This window comes from Antechinus flavipes, chromosome 2 (genome assembly GCF_016432865.1).
Source record: "Antechinus flavipes isolate AdamAnt ecotype Samford, QLD, Australia chromosome 2, AdamAnt_v2, whole genome shotgun sequence".
In the NCBI taxonomy this organism is placed as follows: domain Eukaryota; kingdom Metazoa; phylum Chordata; class Mammalia; order Dasyuromorphia; family Dasyuridae; genus Antechinus; species Antechinus flavipes.
Window position 1 is genome coordinate 605,834,268 of NC_067399.1, and position 26,390 is coordinate 605,860,657.

At 34.7% G+C, this 26,390-nt stretch overlaps 1 protein-coding gene across 1 annotated transcript in view; it reads right to left on the minus strand.

Annotated features, from left to right (window-relative positions):
- The window catches only part of CHST15 (carbohydrate sulfotransferase 15), a 135,239-nt gene that overhangs the window by 19,893 nt on the left and 88,956 nt on the right, over positions 1–26,390 (minus strand). The window contains exon 5 of the mRNA XM_051981611.1: positions 18,430–18,586. Within this exon, the coding sequence (XP_051837571.1) occupies positions 18,430–18,586 (157 nt within the window). The remainder of the gene's footprint in view (positions 1–18,429; positions 18,587–26,390) is intronic.

A 26,390-nucleotide genomic window follows, 5' to 3' on the forward strand; every position in this document is an offset into this window, starting at 1 on the left:
GAGATCTTGAAAATCATAGACACTTTCTATTTCAGGCTTCAGTCTTACAAAAGAAAGAAGAGTGTTGTTATTTTTCCAATGTCACATTTCTACAAAATATTCATTTTAAATTTATACACACATTATGCATGCACAATTTTCCCCCCTTAAATCTGAGATTGTTCTTTTGAGAGAGGAAACTAAATATAATATTATGGTTGCACATCTATGGCTCCTAGGCATACTATCACAGATTTAAGAGTTGAGAGGACCTTACAAATTACTGAATCTGATTCCTTCATTTCACAGACAAAGAACTAAGACATGTAAAGTTAGGAAATTTTACTGTCACCCAAAATGGAAATTAAAAGAGACAGTATTGGAAACCGGATTTCCTTACCTTTTCTCCCTATAAGTAAACAGGTTGCATTTTGTATCTAATGTCTTTATTTCTTCCTTCCCCACTCCTTTCTTTTGTCTCCATGAACTCAATATCTAATTTGTTTTCTTTTCATATTTTACAAACCCTGAATTTTTATATCTATGTTTCATAAATAGTGCTAAACATAATAGTAATAATAGCTAATATTACTAATAAAATGCTTACTATGTGCCAAATATTGTATTGTGTTTATAAATATCTCATTTGATCCTCACAACCCTAGAAGGTGGTTTTCTAGAGTCCAGCAAAACATGTCTAAGTCTTTTTTTCCTTTTTGTTACCAAGGTTTGTGTAAATTTCTATGAAAACCAATCTCTAGAGCTGTTGTGAGAGGGGAGATACTATTAGTCCTTTCCCTCTTCTCCCAACAAACTCAAATAAGCCAGTCTTCCCAATCTCGTAAATGTGGAAGCAATGGAAGTCTACGATATGGAGGAAAAGACAAGTTCCTATCTTCCTAAATAAGGATTTAAGGGCCATTGCAAGAAGGTAAAAGGATGGTCTGAACATCCTTTCTAGGCTAGAGTGCCAAGTGAGGTTGGGAGCTAATGCACATAACCACAGCTGTGTGCCCATTTTTTCTATCATGGTTTTGTGTTGTCTCCAGGGTACAAATTGCTACATTCAGCTTTGCTTTTGTCATTAAGAGTATGTTGAAACTAGGGAGCAAATGTAGAATTGGTCTGTTCCATATCTTTGCATAATTCCACCAATGGATATTTAACTCAATGTGCTGGAGTTCCTCCTTTAGAGTTCTTGATTTTGAGTATATAGTCATAGAGACTGTAGTGACTCTATTATTGTGAAATCAGGTCTTTTATTTTTTTTTTTTTAATATGGTCATGAACACCTCTGATGGCATCCAATATATCATTCCCAAGTTGAGTCCATCACCATGCAGCTAACTCCAGCTTCATTCCTTCACTCTTCTCTGCCTTCTAATGGGAGGGCTCCTCTCAAAGCTTGCCTTTATATTAGGCAGAGAATAAACTTTTTAATCCTTACTCTACTCTATTCTTGTTACACTGTCTGCTTTCAGCTCCATAGAACAAGATGCTTCCATATCAAGAATTCCCTGATGTCCTGTCTCCCTCCCTTTTCCTTCCCCATTTTGATATTGTCTCCTCCCATTGAATTGTAAGTGCCTCGAGAGCAGGGGTTGAATTTCTTTTTTTATTAATTATATCTCTGGCACTTATCAGAGTGTCTCACACATAGTAGGCATTTAATACATATTTATTAGGTTGAATTGGATCATTGGAATAGATCTGAACAGGATGAACAGTTATGGACAGGTCACAATATCTATGCCTGGAGGTCATACCAAAATCAAAGAGTTAATAAATCCATACAAATACCTTTGCTCAACACTTAGCATAATGTATTACATGTAAGAGATGCTTCATAAATATTTGCTGTTTTTTATAAAAGCATCTGGATGGTATATCATGAATAGAGTACTAGATCTAGAGTCAGGAAGACCACAGGTCAAATCTAGCTTCAGACTTTTACTACTTATATGAGGATGGGCAAAATCATTTCACTTATCCATCTTGATTTCATCATCCATAAAATGGTAATAATAATAGTTCCTATATCCCAGGAATATTGTGAGTTTAAAATAACATTTGTAAAGAACAATGCAAACCTACAAGTACTATATAAATGCTAACTGGTAATTAGAATTATTGTAACTATTAATATTAGATATATGGGCTATGTAGGAAAGTAACACAAATATATATATGACCAAGAGTCATTCTTCAATGGATAAGGTCCAAAGTTTTTAAAAGAAATGCAAGATATTAACTAACAATCATTTCAAAGATTGTTTCAAAATAATAGTATACAAAATTTTTTTAAAATTCCAAACTGAAGACCAAATTCATACTGTATAACTTGTTGTGGATAACAAATCCTCATGATTAGGAATAGATAAGAAAAGTTAAGTTTTCTTATAAGTATGGAAAACTACATATCTACCACACAAATTAATGTACAAATTAATGTAATTAGCTGTTTTTACTGAATTGCTTTAAAAAAAAATAACTTTGTCATTTCAAACCTTGGTTAGAGGGGAATGCTTGCTAGGTGAAAGGGAGATAATATATTTGTGAAAGTCATCAATACAAAATAATAATAAAAAAAAAAAACAATTCTGTGAATTAATTAAGTCTTTTCCAAGTCTCCAAGAATTTGCAAAATACAAGGTCTAAGTTATCTGCACATGTTTAAATGATTATTCAAGTGCTATCAGGGAAATGGTATTATACTTCATTCAGTATGGCATAAAGCCTCTCTGGATTATCTCCACTATGTTATAGGAACCATGCAGTACTCTTACCTAATAATGTTAAGGAAAAAAAAATGAATCTGGTCAATCTTAATGAGATTCCAACAACATAATCCAAAGTTCTGTGGAGATAATCATTTATAATAGAATCTCCTATGTCTCAAAACAATTTGTCATATTTAGATTTCACAGTATCAGAGAAAATGAACAAGTCTCTATTATTATAAAGGTCTATATTCAATGAGAAAAATCAAATCTCATAATGACAAATTCCAAAGCATTTTCCAAAACTCTTAGCTCAACTAGAAGACAATTTAAAATAATCAGAGCCCCTGGATGAAGACTGGAAATCTTTTTGTCCTACCAATATTTTCTTTGTAAAGGCATTTTTTACAATGGCATTCGATTACCAGAATAAAAAATAATCAAAGTATGCTCTATTTTGTTCAAAATATTTTAATTCAAATAAAAAACAATTTTTCATATGGAATTTCAATGAGCCAACCACCTTAAAGATTAAGATGTGTGTTCTTACAGAAAAAAAGATAACAATTCAATTATGCTATATACAAATTCAACTCCCCCATCATCCTAAGATAAGATTATTTATTTTCATTTGACTGGGGTCAATCAAATTAATTCAACTCTGTCATTTCTAGGGCCATTCTCAATTCCTTTCCTCTCTCTCTCTCTCTCTCTCTCTCTCTCTCTCTCTGTGTGTGTGTGTGTGTATATATATATATATATATATCCCCTCCAGTGAGAAGAGAATATTTTCCCCTAGATTCTAAGACCCGTGGATGGCTATCTTTAATATGCCCAGAGAATTCATTCTGACATTTAGAATTCCATGAATTTCAAATATCCAGTGATACACACCCATTCATGATGAAACTTGTGAAAGAGGGAAAGGGAGCGGGAACAGTTATAAGTACCTACAATATTCTAGACACTGGGCTAATGCTTTTCAATTAATGCCTCCTTTGATTTTCATAATTTTGGGTCACTGCTGACTTATCAACAAAAACCCCAAATGGACTTGCCAATACTGAATTTTGATTACAGTTACACAAAATTTTCTTTAAAAAAAACCTCAAAAGTCTGATCCCAAAAAGCCTTCTTTGTTGCTGCACTCAATTATCCCTTTTCTCTTCTGTTTCTGAAACCTGCAACATCTCTGAGGATGCCTGAAGAATTGGGAGGTAAATTCTCTGGAGTAAAAAAGAAATCATTTATCCTTCCTACTGTGAAGTTGTGGTTGCTCATACCTTTCTTTAAAGGAACTGGAGAAACAAACTACAAAAATGTCCTTGGAGAACACAACGATAATTGCCCCCCCCCCCCGGTACCCTGGATAATAGGAGCTGGCAATGATCTCAAATGGTTCGTCAAATTTTCTTCATTTTCTTACTCTCAAATCATTCTGAACAGATGGGTGATAACTATTTTCAAAGGCAATTCCAAACATGTCAGAATATATTCAATGTATTGTGTACTATTGTTATTTTAGCCGCCTTCCTGGTTCGTGGAGCTGTGAATTAGTCCAACCATTCTAGAAAGCAATTCGGAAGAGAGTGACTAAAAAAATGCCCACACCTTTTGTGTCAGAGATTCCATTATTAGTCATATATACCTCAAAGATGATAATAACAAAAAAGGGCAATAGACATCAAAATATAGAAGTGATTTTTGTAGTAGCAAAAAAATGGAAACAAAGTAAATATCCTTCAATTGAGACATTTTTTAAAAAAATGTCATGGTACATGAATGTAACTGACTATTACTGTGTTGTAAGAAGTAATGAATGTGATAAAGAGAAAAAAATGGGATGGTATGAATCGATGCAAAATAAGCAGGAAAACAACATGTGTAATCAGCAGAATACCATAAATGGAAAACAACAAGAAATAAGTAAAACTTGAAGAGTATGAAATTATAATGACCAAATAACCCCAAAGGAGTGATAACCAAAAAGTACTTCCTTTCTTTCTCCCCAGAAGTGAAAGATTATGGGAGTAAAGGACTACAGAAAACATCTTTTTTTTAATATTGTTGAACTAATTTATTTTTTAAAAATTCTTTTTTATAAAGATGGCTATGGAGGGGCTACAATGGGAAAGCTAGATTATATAAAATAATAATGGCTAGTATTTATATAAAGCATTAATATGGTATTTTATATATTAGGTAAGTTATATTATTTTATATAATAGATAGCAACTATTATTTTATTTGAATAACTCTGAGAAGAATCCCCATTTTATAGTTGATAATTCTGAGACAGACTGAAGTTAAATGACATGCCTAATGTCACATAATAAGTGTTTTAGGGCTGGGTTCGAGCTCAGGGTTCCTATAGGGAATCTACAGATTCAGCACTCTATACCATACACTGTAAAATAACAAGGTTCTAGCTCTGAGGGTGGATGCCCTCCACTCAGTTTAAATAAACTTTGATTATTTCCAATGTCACTGCACTTCTCGCCATCCCTCTCCCAAAATGGGGACCCCTGAATCATTATTTCTGAGTTTGTCATAACAGATATCTTGCCATGCTTTGGAGTTAATGAAAAGAGTGATGTCCCATAAATCACCATAGCATTTCCAGAACTTTATGATTATAACAATAGCAATTAAAATTTATGATACTTATGGTGACAAGGCAGTTTACATAAACTACCAAAGACCATAGGAATTATATCATTTACAGCTGAAAAAGATTTCAAATTTTGTCCAGTTCAAGTTCCTGATTTTACAGATAAGAAAACTGAGGTTGGGGGCATAAAATGGCTTTCCCGAATCACAGTTAAGTGAGGAAAAAAAAACTAATAACATCTTTTTTTTTCCAAAGGAAATAGGAGAAACCATAGAGAATACTCTGAAGTAGAAGCATGTAAGTTTTCCTCTCGCTCTAATACTTCCAAGGTAGTCAGCTCATATTGCAGGTTAAATTCCAAAGGATAAAGAAAACCACAGACCCTAAACTATTAGAAATCTATCTCTGTGTAGTTTGTGTAATCATATGTCCAAGAAAGAAAGGATTTGTGAGTAAATATAAATGTAATATATTAAGAACATCTCAGGATGGTTAAAAGAGAGGTACTAGTCTCCAACTGATTTTGGACCCCAATTATCTCCTCTCCCCTCTTCTGAATGATTTCTAAAGCACTTATACTGATTATCGTGTAATGTACCAGTTATTTGAGATAACGGGAAATGATTGCTTTATTATTAGCAATTTCACAGATATTGTTTTGTTCTTTAATTATTACCTGAGAATATATCTTGCTACTTCAACAAAGACTAAAACTCCTCAAAGGAGGACACAACAGGAGGATTGTTGTTTCTACATTTTTTAATATCTATTTTTAAAATGAAAACATAAATTTTCCCTTTTTATTTTTCATTTTGGATCAAGACAGATTACAACTGATTTACACATAAGGAAACTCTCCCTCCCAAAGCAGGTCAGCATTTTTTATGGAACTCATATACTGTCTTAGAGATACCTGAAACAGAGGTGTCAGACCCATGGCCCATAAGCATTAAGGCGACCATGTGATTATCCATGCGGATATCTTGTAAATAAAAAGCTATAATAAAAAACAAAAACAAAACAAAACAAAAGGACGACCATGTGTGGTCTACAGCAAATTAAAATGTAATTGGAAAATATTTAACAAAATAAACAAAAATACAATAAAAAACATAAATAGTACTACATTTTAAAACTAAGTCAATATGCAGCCTAATTGACATGTATGTGTTAGGGTCCCTTATTTTGATTTGAGTTTAATATCACTAGAACGACAACAGTCCATAGCTAGTATATGTCAGGACCAGGATTTGAATATATGATTTGCTGGCTTTGAAGGTCCGATTTCATAACACTGCCTCTCACAGACACTTCACTAGTACACAAATGAAAAATATTTTGTCAACTTCCTGACCTCTGAAAGATCTCCATCTGTAACAACAAAATAATAAGGGAGGGGGGTGATGCTAAATTAACCACAAAAGCATCCTCATTTTCTCAAATTCACAAATATGGGAGACATGAGATGTCATGTGAAACAACAGGTGTTGGCTAACCCTTAATTTTGAAGGAGTCTCTGATCTTCAATGGTACTTTGTAATATCTGGATAGTACTCAAAACCTTAGTTTGTCAGCAAATACTACTACTCATATTTGGGCCTACAAAACTACTGCACTGATGCCAAGGCTATACTCTCAGTAATTTCCAATATGCAAATTTACAGGAATTCTATTCCTGGACATTCTGCGACTAATAAGTAAATGGATAGTTTTGTTAAGCCTAATAATAACAATGATTCCGTTTGGTTTTCCCCTTTATCAGCAGATTTCTATACAATAAATAAATCTTAAGGAATCTGGGAAATCTATTATGGTCTTGTCTTAGTTAATAGTTTATACTTGCTGCCCCTTTCAGGGACCTTGGAAGGCTTGGCCCAATTTGAAGGAACAAGGCACATATTCCACAGGGTCTGGGCAAGACATACCCAGGAATTTGCTTGTATTAGTTCTATGTGCAGAAAGAAAGCCTTGTTACTAGACAGCTTGAGGTATTTCTGGCAATCAGATCATCTCCCCTTGCTTTAGAGAAAAGGGGTAGGGCTAAGGGTAGGACAGATAAAGTTAGATGTACTTTGCAGAAAGACCAACTAGAAAAAGAAGAATATTTGGAGTTAGAACCCCTAGATTTAAATCCCATTAACAAATATGAGCTCTCAGAGCTTTGTTTTTCTGGGCTATATGATAACTAAGGACCTTTGTGACACTATTATCCCACGATATTAAGTCACAGCAGTTTTTTCTCCAAAACACAGTTAGCTTTCCTGGATTGGGAAATAATGGAAAAGGTCTTCAGACTATTTGCTAGAAAATGATCTTTTCCCTCCTTAGTTCTTATACCCCTTTATGTCCCTCACACCATTTTCTCACGTACTTTGTTTTCATTATTTTTTATAATCATTTGTGTCATAGATCCGTATTTGCCTGATTTACTGACTTCAAGGTTATTTCTCAGGCATATGAGTACCTGACATACACTTTCTCTCCAACAAAACCTCTAATCTTTTATTGAGGAACTTCAATAAAAATGTTGATAACCTTTCAAATGTTCTGTCATTGTAGTTGATCAAGTCCCATGTATCCTAACATCACTACCAGGAGCGGTATGTCTTAGAGTTTATTACCATTCATAATTATGCTTCTATGGTTTTTAAATTCTAAATTGTTCCCTCTTGTGCCTCCCTTGGCCTATATCTCCCTCTGCCTCACTCCTCAAAAATCTATTCATTCTTATGAAAATCTGTAGTCCAATCTCTGACACAACTTGTATGGTCTTGGATAAGGTACTTCCTCTATCTGAGTCTGTTTTCTATATTTAAAATAGGTAGGAGGTTTGGTCCCATGAAGATTTCACACTGTGATGCTATGATTCCCTAAATCTGCCTGCATCTTTTCCACTCTTACTCTATTCCTCTGTTCTGGAATCATTTTTCTATCCTTCATTCTTGTCCTTATAAAGTTAGCCAATTAAATTATATTTCCTTCGTCAACCTGAATTCTCTTGTCCTGCCTTTGCTTTCTCAGATCACATCCTATTATCACACTAACTGGATCTAAGGGAAATTCATGTCATCTCATTTCAACTGAACTCGCACTATTGTACAGAAAAAAAACAAAAAAAAACAAACAAACAAAAAAAAAAACTTTTATTCTTCCTTGATTAACTCTCTATTTTATTCCTATCAGTAACTGTTCCAAACTTTCTTTTGTCAGGCTCCAAATTCTTCTATCCTTAAAAGGCAAAGATCTTGTCTCCTATTTTACTGAGAAAATTGAGACAATCCATCTTGAGCTCCCTTATCTTTCCTATTCCACCTCTCAGATCCCCACTATATCTTTAGTCATTTTCAATTTTACTTCTGCCTCTGAATGTTTTCATTCTCTCTCTTCTCAGATATTTTGGTTCTTTCTATGAGCCTACAACTGTAATCAGGTCTATTCCATCCCTAAAATCTTTTCTGCCATTCCCTCACCATCATCGTCTATTTTACCTCTCTTTCTTTGTCACATTCTAAGAAAGATCTAAATTGTTTTGGTTTCATTTTCTCAGAAATCCTTTGAGACCTGATTTTCTAATTCCACTATTCCTTTTTTTATTGATTTTTTTTTAATTTTTAAAACATATGCAAAGATAATTTTTTCAGCATTGACCCTCAAAAAACCTTGTGTTCCAAATTTCCTCTTCTTCCCCAACACCTCTCCTAGATGGCATGTAATCTGCTATATGTTAAACATGGCAAAATATATGTGTTAAATCCAAAATAAGTATACATATTTATACAATTACCTTGCTGCACAAGAAAAATAAGATCAAAAAAATGAGAAAGAAAATAAAATTCAAGCATACCACAACAAAAAGTGAAATGCTAGGTTGTAATTTACCCTCAGTTCCCACAGTTCTCTCTCGGAGTGTAGATGGCTCTCATCACTACAAGATCATTAGAACAGGCCTGAATCATCTCATTGTTGAAAAGTTATGTACATCAGACTTGATCATCATGTAGTCGTGTTATTGCCATGTACAATGATCTCCTGGTTTTGCTCACTTCACTCAGCATCAGTTCTTGGAACTCTCTCCAGGCCTCTCTGAAATCGTCCTGCTGATCATTTCTTATAGAACGATAATATTCCATAACATTCATATACCATAACTTAATTCAGCCTTTCACCAACTGATGGGCATCCACTCAGGTTACACTAACTCCCCTATTCCTATTGAAACCATCATCTTTCAGGTTCCCAAAATCTCTTACCTGTTAGGTTCAATGACCTTTTCAGTCTACAATCTTTAGCATTTCCAAAGTTTTTGATATTACTAACAAAATGTGTCCTCTTTTCAGCACTTTCTTTTTCGTGACTTCATTTCTCCCTTCCATCTCTATGCTAGACTCAGCACTTTACTTCTTTCTCTCTTAATGAAACTGGTTGTTAGGCATTTATCCTGGGCCAATTTTCTACTCTCTGTACCCTCTCCCAAAGTAATCTCATCTGTTCCCATAGATTCAAATATTATCTCTAAGCCAATGCCACCAAAATCAGTGTATTAAGCCTTAATTTTCATCTTGAGGACTAGAGTCCTGCATTGTCAAATGCCTGTTTCATATTCTTATTACAGTACATTCACTGAAGAAATATCTAACTCAAATCCAAAACAGAATCAGCTATACTTCCTCCCAACAAAATCTGCCTCTTTCATCAAGTTTTTTTAAAAAATTTTGTTCAGGGTAACACCATCTTCAGTACTTAAGGTCCACATCTGCATATCTGATCAGTTTCTAAGCAACATCAATCCCACATTCATAATATCTCTTACATCTGTCCCCTTTTGTCTGTTCAAGGAATAGTTATTCCCTTAGTTCAGCTCCATGTCTCCTCCTGCCTAGACCACTTTTATTAGCCTTCTAATTGGTTTCCTTAGTGGAGTCTCCCCTTTCTCCAATCCCTTCCTCTTCTTCTTCCCAGTTCCCAGAAAAATCTTTCAAATTTATAAGTGTGGCCATATTTCCTTGCTCAAAATCTGACTGTGGTTCCATTTCTGTTTTATCTGGTATTTTCATCTCACTTTTCTTACTTGATTTTATCCTCTGCTTCTTCAAGAACTTCAAACTCCCATTAAATTGTATTAATAGATGTTCGCTGGCCTCGATGCGTTATATTCCCCACCCCTACTCTTTCATATATTTACCTAAGTAACTCTCATGTCTAGAGTAAGTATACTCCCTTTTCTTCTGTGTTTCCCACAATCCTCTTTTTTTCAGGATTCGATTCAACCAGTTGATTTCTGATAATCCTTCTGTAATCCCCCCAGTTGTTAGGGCTCTATCTGTCCTCAATTTTCTTGGTCCTATCCTTAAAATCATAGCCTTTAATACTGGAAGAAACCTTATAGGTAAAGTGCAACCCCTTCATTTGGCCTGTATATATTTAGGTTTCATTGCTTCAGTAGAACAGAAGCTCATTGAAGGCAAATTTTTTTTGTTTTTATTTTGTTTTGTTTTTTGAGGGGAGTTATCCCCAATGCCTTTCACATAGCAATGATCTAATAAATGCTTGTTGACTTGAAATGAATTATTGGCAAAAAGTCAGTGACTGAACTCAAGGAGGTTGCATTATATATTAATGAAACTCAATATGAATTTTGACAAAGAAATACTAAATGTGCACAAACAGCACAACATTTCAAGAGATTGTGGTTGTTCAATTATTTCATTCGTTGGACTCTTTGTGATTCCATTTGCAGTTTTTTTGGTAAAAATACTACAAGGATTTGCCATTTCATGCTCATTTTACAGATGAAGAATTGAGGCAAATAGTATTAAGTGATTTATTTGTCCAGGGTAACTCAGCTAATAAGTGTCTAAGGTCAGATTTGAACTCACAAAGATAAATTTTCCTGATTCTAGGCCCAGTACTCTAGCCACTGCACCACTTAGCTTCCAAATTCAAGAGGTAGAATGTTATCAAGAAAGCCCTGACATAAAATTTGACATCCAGATTAGATTCTGAAGAAGTATAGAGGAATATTAAACAACTTCTGTGGAAAAATAAGGACAAAAGCCATGTTGATTGTTGTGCTTTTTTGGCATTCCAACAAATGCTAAGTTTTCAGAGCATTTATTTCTCTCCTACTGATAAGTACCCAGTAAGCCAGTCCTTAACTGCCTTCAGTGACCATAATTACTGAATACTGAACCTTTCCTTCTTGGCAACCCTTTGATGTCTGAAGTGCAAAAATGTATTAAAGCAGCCCAATTTCATTTACAGAGTATTGATAGCATATTGGTAACAATAATGCTTAGAAAAGTATGATTTCTGATTTTATCAAAATAAACTTGAAAAAAAATTTCAATACTATCTCGTATTTGCTCCCCTCAGGTCTCCTTTATGTGCTGCCTGCCAAACCTTCTTTGGAGGAAAGGTCTGACACTTACTGTTGTAGCCTTTTATTCCTGTAACATTTTTTTAAGTCTATTACATATTTCACCTATCTATAAAGTCCTAGTTCCCTTCAGGGATTACTTATAATTAATCCATAAGCATTCTTTTCATAGTCATGTAAATGTTTCACAAAGAGAATGACGAATGACTTTTTAAGTATCATCTCATATTCTCTTCCTGAGAAGATGGTGGTTGGCAATAAGGATAAATAATGAGCTTCCAGGTGCACACTAAAAATGAGATATCTGAAGGTGGGTTTTCAATATGTAGAAAGGAGGAAAATCAAGATTCTTTCCCCAAATAGTAAAATGACTCCAATAGTTAATTCTGAGGCATAAAATAAATGTTTTTTCTTTTTATGGGATTTCTTAAGACCTATATCACATTTCGCTATTCCAGTTCCATACATAAGAGAGTGAAGTACACAGACAAGGTATAGCCATTATCCAGATATGCCCTGAATACATAGGCAGGAGTAAAATTTTCTGGGCTGACAATCTAGTGCTTGATGCTGGGTGAGGTTACTCTTATTCAAATGCATCATGGGGAAAGACTGAATATATTGAGCAGTTTCATAAAACTAGGCTTGAAGATAAGAACTTTAATTTTTACCAGCTCATAGAATTACTTTTTTTTTAAACAAGCAAATTCAATGTTGACAATAATCATATGTCCCTTGTATATAGTTATTATGCTGCCAACTAATTATGAGTAAGAAATGCATATTGATCCATTTGTTCTAGAGTAGTAAAGGCTTGCATGGTATCATGTGTCATTACTCTTTGTAAAATGATATTTATTTTTGAAATGGGTAGTCAGGGTTATACAAGCAGCCTGTGGTCAATGAATAGAACAAGCTGATCATTTTGGGATTCAAAGCTGGGACTCTGGTTTCATCAACAATATATCTGAACTATCTGAACTTCCCAGTCATAGAAGAAGAAAATTGCAAAGATGAGATGAATATTCTTTCCCAAATGCCTAACACAAACCATTCCATTTCTGTATGAGTGTCATGGAACAGCTTGTATTACAGCAAAAGTTACATTTGGACTTCAATCAGTAATAATTAAAATTACCTTCTTTGAGATATTAATTTAAAAAAAACAACAACAACCACCCTAGTTTCTAGGCTCAAGATTTTTTATTCCACAAGCTTATTATATATTTTAATTGAGCCTCTATATGCTTGCATATGCCTGAAAATCACTAATCCTAAAAATAAACCATTCCATTGGTGGTCATTTTCATGGTGGGTATAAAGATCACCAAAAAAATTATTCTGAAATTTATACAATAGTACATGATGCTCCTCCAAATATTTCCTAAATGGAAAAAAAAATGCAATTATGTTAAAAAGGTCAGAAAGTTGTGAACATTTTTCATGTTTAATGGGATTTCAATCATTGTCTCTGAATTAGAGGGAAATTCATTCTATCAAATCTATTACAAATGAAAAGGCACAAAGCTAAAGTAAGAGTCTTCCATTTGAAAGTATTTTTTCATCTTAAGAAACTGATTAAATGAAGAAATGTTCTATTTAAAATTTAGGGCCTTTTTTTCCCTTTTGATTAATTGAAGTAATTTAGCACAGAAATACTTAAGTTGGATTTTTAATTCTCATTTTATTTTAATTTAAGAGGGACTTTAGCCATAAACTCTTGAACGAACCCATTTTATGGCATTAGTTGTTGCCCTAATGGTGCCTCAATTTCCTCACCTGGAAACCTAATTGGGTATTTACCTATTTCAGAAGTGCAGAGCTTGTGGAAAAGGAAATGGGAAACCACTCCAGTATCTTGTCACTAAGATGTAGATACAACTAAACAGCTAAATGAGAAGTTTGAGGAGTTTCCTGGGATTTGATTGGGCTTTAGTGGATTTTAATCTGTCTTATATTATGCAATCTTTCTTTCTCTCTATCTCCTTCCACTTCCTCTCTCTCTGTTTCTGTTTATCTGTCTCTCTGTGTATACACATATGTATATATACACACAGAGATAGAAATAAACATATGTATGTATTTGTATATATGTGTATATGTATATGTACTTAAGATCTATACAAATAGGGTTGCATACATAGTGAAAAGTCAGAAAGAGCATGCTTCCAATTCACTTGGTAGAAGGAAAAGAGACAAGAGTATGCATTGAGTCAAACACAATTTAGTCATATGGAAGTGTCCTTGAGTAGACCAAGAGTGGAACATTCTGCAAAAAAAGGAACACTAACGGCCCATTAACAAGATATACAAATGAGACTCTGATCAACCCCCTTGAAATGATTCTTTCATCCAGATGGACTCAGACTGACAATATTTATCATCTTCTCATCTAACTGGGACAGGAATGGAGCCAGCAATTTCAGACAGGCCATGAGCAACATGTTCCAACAGGAGGAAACCCTTAGTACATATTTTTCATATATTTTAACACATTTTAACATCTGGTGGTGGCTTTAACCCCCTCAGAAAGCAGACACAAGATACATCACACACACACACACACACACACACACACACACAACACACACACACTATGTGTGTAGGAGGTCCTGTTGTCAGATGGAACATACATCATTCCTTCACTGCTGCTATAACTAAGCTCCACTTCAGTAAGAATCACCATGGCATGGCAGAAAGTGGTCTTAGCATATGTAAGAAGCCTGGGCTTTTAACTCCTACCTCAGACTCTTACTAGTTATACAAACCCAGGGAAAGTGTTCGCCAACATGTGAACAGGTGAGGTGATAATACTCATGCTCCTTCAGAATGATGTGTATATGTGAACTGTTATTATTGGACAGAGAACAAGGAAAGAAAAGACAGAAAGCAAATTAACTACCCTAAATGTACACATTTAGATGTTACAAGACCAGAAAAGCAAAAGCCATTGCCTTTATGGGTTTCTGTCTTTTCCTGTTTCAACTGCTTAAAGGAGAATAGCACAGGTCATGATACCAGCAGATCTAGGTCTGTACCCTCTAAGCTGCTGAAGTCCAACTCCTTGAAATGGATGGTATGATAAAGGAAATAAATGAGGAAAGCTGGGCTATCTTCCTATGCTCTGAATTTTAGATGTACCATGTTTAGATATACTAGAGTGCCTACTATTTCTTTTTGGCAAGATCTTAATTTTCATTCTCTCTCTGTCTCTGTTTTTGTCTTTCTCTCCTCTTCTTCTCTGTCTTATCTGTCTGTCTATCTTTCTCTCTGTGTCTTTGTCTCTGTGTGTGTGTATGTGTGTATGTGTGTCTTTCTCTGTCTGTCTCTCTCTCTCTCTCTCTGCATGTCTTTTTGTTTTTCTGCATTCTCCATCTCTTTGTATCTTTCTCTGTCTTTTTTCTCTCTTCCTCTATCTTCCCCTGTTTCTATGTCTCCATCTCTCTTCCTCCACCCCTACTGAAATCAAGAACGGTTTCTGCTTTCCTAACAGACATGACTACAAGTTTAATAAAGAGTGCATCAGCAACCTGTCTGAACCCTCTCAGCCTCAGCTGTGAGTAGTTCAAGGGGAGGGAGCAGGACAGCTGTGAAAATACCTCAGAAGTCAAGGCCAGGTCAATCTGGTGGCTATCTTTCCTTTCTAGGCTGAGAGTTAAAGAATTATTTCTAAATAACAACACTCCACAAAATAAACAAAAAAGAAACTAGAGAGATAAATAGGATCCTAGAAAACCTTGATATGTAGAAAACTGAATAGGAATGGAAAGGAATACACCATTTTCTTAGCAGTACATGGCACCAACACAAAAATTGACCATATATTAGGGCATAAAAACCTCCCAACCAAATTCAGAAAAGCAGAAACAGCAAATACTTCCTTTTCAGACCACAATACAATAAAAATTATATTCATTAAAAGGTCAGGAAAAGCCAAAGACCAATTGGAAATTAAATAATCTAATTTTAAAGTATGAGAGGGTCTATTTCAAACTCCAAATCTTTTTGTACAGCAAAATTACTGTTAGGACATGTGTACTTATATTGTATTTAATTTCTACTTTAACATACTTAACATGTATTGGTCAACCTGCCATTGGGGGGAGAGGAGAGGAGGGAAGAAAGAGGGGAAAAACTGGAACAAAAGGTTTGGCAATTATCAATGTTATAAAATTACCCATGGATATAACTTGTAAATAAAAAGCTATAATAAAAAAAAGAAAAAATTAGAATTAAAAAATAAAGTATGAGTGGGTCAAGCTACAAATCACAGAAGCAATTCATAATTTCATTCAAGAGAATAACAATAATGAGAAAACTTATCAAAACCTATGGGATGTAGACAATGCAATTCTTAGGGGAAAATTTTATATCTTAAAAAAATTATAAGAATAAAATGAAGAAAGAGGAGATCAATGAATTAGGCATGCAACTAAAAAAGCCAGAAAAAAAAATGAAAACCTCCAATTAAATACTAAATTTGAAATTCTGAAACTCAAAGGAGAGATTGACAAAATAGAAACAAACCAAAAAAAAAATGTTTGTAACAGCTCTTTTGTGGTAGCAAAGAACTGGAAAAGGAAAAAATGCCAATCCATTGGGGAATGGCTGAACAAGGTGTGGTATGTGAAGGTAATGGAATATTATCAATCTATGAAAAATGATGAATAAGCTGATTTTAGAAAGGGCTGGAAAGATTTACTTGAACTGATGCTGAGTAAAACAACAAGAACCAAGAATACATTGTACACAATAACAGCAAGGATGAGCAATGATTAGCTATGAAAGGTTTGGTTCTTCTCAATTGTTCAATGATTCAAAGCAATCCCAACATACTTTGGACAAAAAATGTCAACTGCATCCAGAAAAGGACTTAGAGACTGAATGTAAATCATGCTATGTTCACTTCTTTTTTCTATTTTTTATCTCTCCAATGGTTTTCCCTTTTGCTCTTTTTTTCTCCCAACATGATTCATAAAGCAATGTGTGTTTAAAAAAATTTTTAAAGGAAAAAAATGACAACATTAAGGATGGCTCTTGTTAACAGTAACTGTCTTAAATGAGATTAACACGCTTTGGCAAAGAAAGGGGGCAAATCCCTGCCTTTGGATGTGTGTGAACTATTATAATGCTAGAAACAATTCTACTAAGCACAGTTAAAAGTTTCCTGATAATTAGAGGTAACTTACAAAACTATACTGTATAAGTCCAAATATTGTCAAAAAAAAAAATTAAGCATCATAAACACTACTTGGGGATGATTATCTCTGGAATTAGATTGAGGAAACATTATTGGTTTCAAACACTTACTAGCTATATGACCCTGGGCATGAAACTTAACACTATTTATCTTGGTTTCCTCATCTATAAATTGATCTGGAGAAGGAAACGGCAACCCGCTCCAGCCTCTCTGCCAAGAAAACACCAAATTGGGTTGTGAAGAGTTGGACACACTAGAACAACAACAAGTTATTACAGATTTTCCTAAGTTCGGAGGTTTCAAGTGACATCCCATGGAGTGTGTTAGCACTTCCCTTTACAGAAAAGAAATAAAAAAAAGCAAAATAAGAGTTGAGCACTTCTGAATTCTCCCTGTTATCTTTCATCATTATTCCACTGGATCCAAGCAATGGTTATATCCTGCATTTGATCTGCCTCCCCTTTCCAAAGTAGGCTCTCATTTATTCTACCTAATTTCATTCCCGAGATGTTCTCATACCTTCTAAATTGAATCCCCTGTATAGAATTTTAGCTCATGTTATCTATTCTCTGATCCTTTTGAAATCTGTTAACTCCTAATCCGGTCTCTGTATTAGATTATGCCCAGCTTCTCTCTGTTTTTTTTTCTTTAATCACAAATTCTGAGGTAGAATGACTATTTTCCTACTCCCTTGGCAAAATTAAATATTTAATGCTTATAGCCATTAAAGAAAGGAAGTCACAGCAAATGGACCAGCTAACAATATATGATATTTGAAGAAAGATACTCCACCATTCAGTCTTTATCTGAGCAAATTAAGCAACTCCAAATTCTGACATTTACTGAAGCTGCTAGGCACAAAGAAAAATAGGACAAAAGAGCTGACCATATTGTCTTCCTTTCTCTCTCTTGCCTATATTCTTTTTTCTCTCTCTCCTCTCTGTCTCTGATTCTCTTTCTCTGTCTCTCTCTCTCCTCTCTCTCTCTCTCTCTCTTTCCCTCTCCCTCTTTCTCCTCCCCATCTCTCTCTCTTTCTCTTTGTCTCTCTGCTTCTGCCTCTCTCCTCTCTGTCTCTGTCTCTCTTTCTCTCTCCCTCCCTCCATCCCTTCCTTCCTTCTTTCCTCCACTAATATCATTAGGATCTGAAGTAGCAAAATAAGTTAGTGAAAAAAAAGGAGTCATTGAATTCTGAGAATTTCACAAGTGCTCAAACTCTATTGGGAATTTCTCCCCACCCCTATTTCCAGTTATGTTGAACAATCCAAATAATAGCCATGGAATTTCACCATTCCCCCATTTCAAATCATTTGGGATCTGAAATCAAAAAGAGTCATGATGTATAAGAAAACAATTTACAAATTGTTTAAACTAGGGCACCAGTGAGGATGTTTCAAGAATAACATTTACATAAGAAATAACAATAACCCTGCAGTTAAATTCCATTACAAAGAAGACAGATTTGTTTGGGATGAGAAATAGTAGTACTGTTCTTTCAAACTGGCTTTCTTTCTCCCCACATACAAAAAGATATGTGACTACTAACCTTTCCACAGGATCCCTCAGCATGACAATGAGTTTTGCATTTGGTTCAAAGGCATGGATGAAGTCCTGGATCAGAAATGGAGGCTCTCCATCGGTACTATTGTCATAGAAGTAAGTCCAAGCATTATTGTCCCACATGGTTGAAGCACTGGCCTCTCCTACAAAGAGAAAATATTCCAAATAGACATTTTAATTTTAATCTAAATTAATGTTTGACTTAATTAAAATTTGATTGAATTGTCAAGCATGAAATTAATAGGTAAAGTAAAAAAAAAAAAAAGGGGGGGCTGCTCTTCCACAAAAACAGGAAATGCTAATTTAATGAAGATAGCCAAGTCCAAAATGGCTTTTCTGCCTTTATGCTCTTATGCTTAAAATGATCCCAGCAGAGGAGTGATGTAAGAAGACTGCCGAAAGTACACATATCTCCAAAAGTCTTTGCCTGTCCAAATACTGAGCATTCCTACGCCTCCAGCCTTCTCTTTGTGGGGCTAACAAAAATAATTACAACCACGCAACATTCCCCATTTAGTCTGGACTAAATGATATACATAGCAATATAGTATTATGGGCAAATCAGGAAACACAAGATTTTTTTTTTTTTGGTCCTCAAAGAGTAGCAGTGATAATAGAAACAATTGTGTAGACAGCCTAAATTGGGAAAAAGACTGGCTTTTCTTTTTCTGGAAATCTCAGCACTTCACTCAAATCAAGTGGCAAAGGATTTTGCCTGAATTATCTTGTTAACTGTGACTGTGGAATCTGTCTGAAAGGAGGCAAAACCATTGAACTCCCAACCTTTACTCTAGACCCAGTAGCACCACTAGCTAACTAGGTCATGCTGAGCAAAAAGCTTCATCTCTCTGGGCCTCGTTCTGTCAAGATTTATTAAAATCACAGCATCATAAATTGAGAGCTGCTACAGACTGACAGAATAAGTAGTCCAATCTCCTCATTTACCAGTGAAGAAACTGAGGCTTAGGGATGAAGTGACTAGTGTAAGACTCATCAGCTCTTGTGGGCTTCATTGCCATCTATTCTGACAATTCTCGAACCTATCTCTTCTGCTCTCACCTCTCTGCTCATCTCCAATCTCACATCTTCAGCTACTATTCGGACATTTTAATATGGATGTCCATCTTAAACTCAATATGTCCAAAATAGAACTCACTATCTTTCTCTTGAAACCAATCCCTCCTCTGACCTTCCCTATTACTGTAGTGGGCAAAACTATCCTCCCAAGTTCCTCAGGCTGACAACTTAGAGCTCATTCCAGATTCCTCATTATCTTTTATCCCTCAATACTCCAAGACAATCTATTGTCAAGATCTATTTATATGTGTGTGTATATATATTTGTATTTATATATTTCTAATATTATATATTTATATATGTGTATATATATACATATATATATTTTAATATCACCTTTGTAACTCTCTTCTGACCTTGGACACTGCCATCCCTCTGGTGTATACCCTTATCACCTCACACTTGAGTACCATAATAGCCTCTTGATAGGTTTGAATGCCTCAAGTCCCTTTTCAGTCTTATCTATCCTCATTTGGCCACCAAAGTGACCTTCCTAAATTCTGCAACTGACCATGTCAGGCCAAATTCAATAAACTGCAGTGACCACCTAGCCCTTTCCTACCTTTTCAGTCTTCTTATACATTACTCCCCACCATATACCCTTCAATACAGCTACACTAGTCTCCCGTTTGTTCCACTAATAAGATTCTCCACCTCTTGGCTCTGAGGATTTTCTTCAGTTCTACCTACTGATTTCCCTGGATTTTTAAAAATTCCAATTAAAATCCCATCTTTTATTCAAAGTATTTTCCAATACCTCTTAATTCTAGTACCTTAATTCTTGTTAATAATTTCCTATCCAGCCTGCAAATAACTTCTTTGTGAATATTTATTTTCATTCTGTCTTCCTATTGGAAGTTCTTGGGGCCAGGGACTGTGTTTTTACCTCTTTTTGAATCCCCCAATGTTTAAAGCTCAGTGCCTGGCACAGAGTAGAAATTTAATAAATTAATGGTTGGTTGATAAAGGAAGGGACAGAGCCAGAATTTGAATCTAAGATATTCAACTCCAAATCTAGCACCTTTTCCAATGAACTATGTAAATGAGGAAAATCTGTTAGAATCATATTTTGGATTCTTTGATATTTCAAAAAAGTGAATTATACATTAAAATAATACAGATCTGAAAAAAGTCCAACATTTTTAGGATAATCTGAAATTCTAAAAAGTACACATATCAAATTATTGAAGTATCAGTTCCATGTATGAAGGTTTCAGATATAATTGTAGGTATAGGTAGGTACCTTGAACCATTTTTTTCAAGGGCAAATTTGGGTTAAAACCCCAAATTTTACTAATAAGAGATCCTCTACAGGGTCTCTCATTAGGAAAATTTATTAGGAAAACTGTTAGACTTGCTATGTGATGACTGCCATGCTTGATACTTCAGGACCTATCAAGAGGACTAGATCTGATGGTGAAGAACCATTGTTCAGACTTAGGATTTGATTTTGATCTGCACGATAAATCATTCAAGCTCTCTTATTCCTCAGTTTCCTCATCTGTAGGGTTATTTTCTAGATCTGAATCCAATGATAATTATTTTTTAAAAAATGAGAAATAACAAACAAAGTATGGTGGGACAGAGTTGTATTATACATTAAAAAGATATGGTTACATAATGAAATCTAATGACAAAGGACGAGGTGATATTATGGGAAAGAATATTTAAATGATAATCAATACAGGCAGAAATAGAATAAAATACCTTTGAAATTGACTAGTAAATATTTCTCTAGAAGGGGAAGAGAAATACTGTTATATAAAATACTTATTTAAAAACACATTACAGATCATATGGACAGGAAAAAGAAAGAGAGTATCAAATCTTGATACAGACTATAGTATTTCAGTGATTAGAACTAGTTATCTGTTTTATCTAATGGATGTGCTCCTTTGCCAAAATCAGATCAGCTCATAATTTTTTACCTCTTGATGATTATTTTATCTTTCAAAATGTAGAGGAAACAAACTATTATGGATCTAATTCTCATCAACAAGAAGGAACTGGTTTTTAGGATGGAGACAATGAAAGTCTTGCAGGGATAGGATCCATCATTGAACTTGTGATAGTGAAATAAAGGGAAATTAAACCTCATTTTTCACGTACTCTATAGTTTTTTAAAGAAAAGGTTAAAATAATTTAGAGAAAGAAATGGTGCAATCCAAATTACAGAAAGGAAGTCAACTCATGGGGGAAGGGAAGTTCTTAAGAATGAAAATCTGAAGACACACAAAACAAACAATTTTCTTTTGAGAGGGAAGGTCTAAAGAAACATTAAGACTACTAACTGGAGTAATTGGAACTAATAAAGGATGATGGAATGAAGGAAGATTTCTCAACATTCATTTTACTTCATCCCCACTCCCCCACCCCCCAAGAGACAGGAACTTTGGCCTGAACAAAAAAGGTCAAAACAAAAATAGCAAATAGGGAATTTATACCCAATATAACTAAGTGAATTGCAAGAAAAAAAATCTAAGTGCCTTTGAGAAGGTTCAGGCCATCCAGGCCAAATCCTAGATTATAAAAAGGATTGGAAAATGTAATTGCTGAACCACTGAGTAATCTCTTGGAGAATGGGATAGGAGTGACATGATTGGAAAAAGGCAAGTATTGGCTAAGTTAAACAAATAACCTTGAATTCCATGTTTAGCTTAGCCAAATTCTGGAACATACTGTTGAAGGGATGGTTAGTGAACAATTGGAAGTGGAAGCAATGATAATAAGGAACCATCATGGCTTCATCAAGACCAAGTAATATCTCACTAAACTTTTTACTTTTTAATGATAGGGATACTAGACTAATAGATGACCAGAATTTTAAAAATACAGTTGAATTAATTTTTAGTAAAGAATTGACAGAATCTCTTATGCTGTTCTTGCAGAAAAGATGAAGAATGTAGGCAAGATGAATTTGAGAGATTCAGAAATAGCTCAATGCTTAGACCTAAGGAATTGTCATTAATAATTCAATTATCTTGGGAGGATGTCTCCAGTGGTTTTCCTTCAAAAAAATTGTCCTCAGCTGCTTCACACGTATATAAATTAAATGGATAAAAATCATGAAGGCTTATCAAATCTGCATATAATCCAAAATGAGAGGGATGGCTATTGGATGATGAAATTCCCAAAGTTTTTGGCAAGCTAGAAAATTGGACTGCATCTAACAATATGACATTTAGTAGGGATAAATGTAAAGAATTATACATGTGTTCCAAAAATCAACTTTAGCAGGAACAGATGGAGACAAAATGACTAGAAAACACAGTTCATCTGAACAAAATCTGGGTGATATGATCAAGGACAGGTTCATGATTTGGCAGCCAAAACAGCTCTTATAAACTTGGGCCTTACTAGTAAGAAAGTTATTTTGCCCAGAACTCATTGGACTCTGATATAAACAGCACCTATCATAGCATCATATGCTAAGCACATAGTGGGTACTTAATAAATAAATGTTTACTGATCAGTTGGTCAGGTCTTATCTGTAATATTGTGTTCAGAGTTAGGTAATTATAACTTAGCAAGGGAAAAATGATAAGCTCATGTGGATCCAAGAGAGAGCAAGCAGGATAGTGAAGCATTTTAAGATATGTCATGTAAGAATAGGCTGCAGTAGGAATTTCTAGCCTAAAAAAGAGAAAATATTAGGAAATGGAGAAGAGAGAAATAGACACTATTGGTATAGAGAAGCATCTGAATGGCTATTATATGACATGGGGGTCAAATTTCTCCTGTCTGGCATTGGGGCAAGGTAAGAACAATAAGAGGAAGATGAATAAAAAAGGAAAATAAAGCCTGATGTAACAATTAAAGATAATTAAGAGTATATTAGTCTGCCTTTGAAAACATAAAGTGCCCTTCACTGGAAGTTTTCCAGTAATGAGTGGATGACCACTAATTAAGTATTCTGTAGAAAGGGTTCTTCTTCAGGTCCAAGTAAAAGACAACTTCTGAGGTCCCTCTAGATTTTAAATTCCATGATTCCTGTGACCTCACAAATTATCTGACTATAAACATGATTACTGGAGTACTAAGATAAAGTTTGGGACATCTGGTAGAAGATCAAAACTGGCGGCCATTCAGCACAGTCACTCCCTCTTGTTCTGCATGTTACTTTTGTACCCAGTATCTAAATTCATGGTTTGAATGTTTAACCATCTCATCAGAATAAGGAGAAGAGCAGAAAAAATATCCCAAAGCACCTGGTAATGAAGTCTAATATCAAGTCATATCAACACGGTGAACAATTCAATACAACAACATTTATTAAACATCCACTGTCCAAAAGGAATGTTCAATCTGGGTAAAAATCCTATTTTCAATGCTACTGGTATTTGGTAGAGGTGTGAACTAGATAGACCAGTTCTCCTCTTGGTCTTGTTTCCTGCAGCTGTAAAAACTAAATAATATCTATGTTCTCTTAAGTTTATAGTAAAGATTGAATAAGAAAATTATGTATGAAGTGTTATAAAAATGTCAGTTATAATTATTAGGAGATGCAGTAAAAATCTTTGCAAAGAATAAATAAGCTTCATGTAGTAGAACAATTTATGTTCCCTGATATGGAATCACCAAGTTGGCACTCCTTTGCAGACAAAAATCACAGCACTGAACTTATTATCACTGATCAGGCTGTTTTCCAGTTTTGTTGTAGAATTGTCTGTAGGGAAGGTTATTTTATAAGTCAGATAGCATTAATAAACTCGTATTAGAACCCTTATGACAATTAACCCTGTTTCTGCATTTTCCAATGGCCAGTCCTATTTCACCCCTGTTTTCTGAGAGTGTATGTTCTTTCAAATCAGTATTTTGGTACCTAATCTAGAAGAGGAGGACATGTCTTACTCTTTGTCATCTCACCAGAACCATAGATCTTTGGTGGGAGACACATGGTTTAAGCATATCTGCAGGAGCAAAGGTACAGAGCTGGTCAAGTTACTGGATGGGAGGTAATAACTAACAATGATGATGGGCCTCAAATCTCATCTAGATAGATCCATGCCTTAAGGAGTAGTCAAAGCTCCAACTGTATCTAATAGTAAAATGAATTACCAACAAGGAGACAAAATCTTCATATTCACCTAATATTGTAGGATGAACTGAAACGAACCTTTTTCAGACAAGGTCACAAGAAGAAATTCACTCTGGTGTTTTCTTATTCCCAGAGTCTTGGTAGTTTTTAAGGAGAAACTCAAGTGATTAAATATACATCTGTCTCTTTGGAAATGATGGATATAATTAAATATCCATCTTTCAAATTGTTTCATTTAATCTTATTCATTACATTTTCATTTTGTTTAATGATCAAATTAACCACAGGACAAACACAATGCATGGATTTGAGCAAATAGCTTTCCCCTAAATTTCCCTCTTTCACAAATGAATAATTTTACCCTGAGATGAATGCAACAAAGCTACTGAATCTTTTCACAAATATTTTTGTGAATTTATCAGAGAGATGATCATAAATCAATCATATTTAGATATAAAGGAATGGGATTAAAAGTATTAGACTTTAATTACGGAAGCAACATTTAAACAGTATTTCTTCTAAGGGAATCAGAGTATTCAGGAGTAGATATATTCACATACGTGAATTTTCAAGTATTTTCAAAAGAAAATAATTCAATAAATAGCTTTTTTAAAAAAAATCTGTTGATTGGATTTCGGGTTTTTCTTTTAAAGGCAGTAGGAAGCAAAAGAAGATCTGTAAATCCATGTCATGCATAAACACTACTCTTAAGCAATGAATCCACAAGTGAAAACATCATTTTAAAAAATACATACCAATAATAAATTTAGTCATAGCTCAGCCCAATTGCAATCTGAATTCTCTGGAGCATTTTTCTTTTCAGCATATGACACAAGTGATTACACTGTTTGTGTAAAGATAAGTGTTGGGGAGGGAAAAAGCAATGGAGTCTTACCCTAAAACATGTTTAGATTGTGGGGTATGTTGTTCCTGTTTGCACAGCCTATCATGCAGCCCAAATAGTTTACTTGTTGCTGCCCACATTCCATATTCTAGTTCTGGGTGTTTTTACAAGGGCTCCTCCTCTTGCCTCATATTTCTCTGTTAAAATAATTAAGTTCAGGACTCCACTTCCCTGACTCCTAGGTTATCAATATGCATTCCCTCTTCCTCCAATTATCATATTCATATACATACATTCATATTCATATAATATGTATATGTTTACAGGTCTTGGCCCTCAGTAGGATGTAAGCTTCTTGAGGCAAAGATATATTTTGGCTTTGTCTTTTAATCCTTACCACCTAGACTGTGCATTGAACATAGCAGGCACTTAATAAAATAGCCAATGGATTGTCACGGATAGCAAATGACAAAGCACTTGAGAATAGACAACACAAGACATGCAACTTTTTTTTTAATGTTTAGTCAGTTGTGTCCAATTCTTCATGACTCCATTTGGAGTTTTCTTGACAATGATATTGAAGTGGTTTGCCATTTCCTTCTTTAGCTCATTTTACAGATGAGGAACTGAGGCAAGCAGGATTAAGAGATTTGCCCAGGGTCATAGAGCTAGTGAATGTCTGAGGCTGGATTTGAACTCAGATCCCCTTGAGCCCAGAGCAAACAATCTATCCATTTACCACCTAGATGCCCCCTTGGAATTTGAACTGACAAGGAAGGTTTTATCTTCATAGTTCCAGAATGATAACTTACCCTTAGTACATGTCTAATATAACTTTTATGGCATGAATGAGATTTCCGGGTACTTTTGCAGGTGGCTGTCCATACCCTTAAGCGAAACAATCAGTTCAAGCCCAGGGTTTCTTAAACTTTTCCCACTCGACATCCCTTTTGTTAGAGAAATTTTACATGACCCTGGATATATAGGT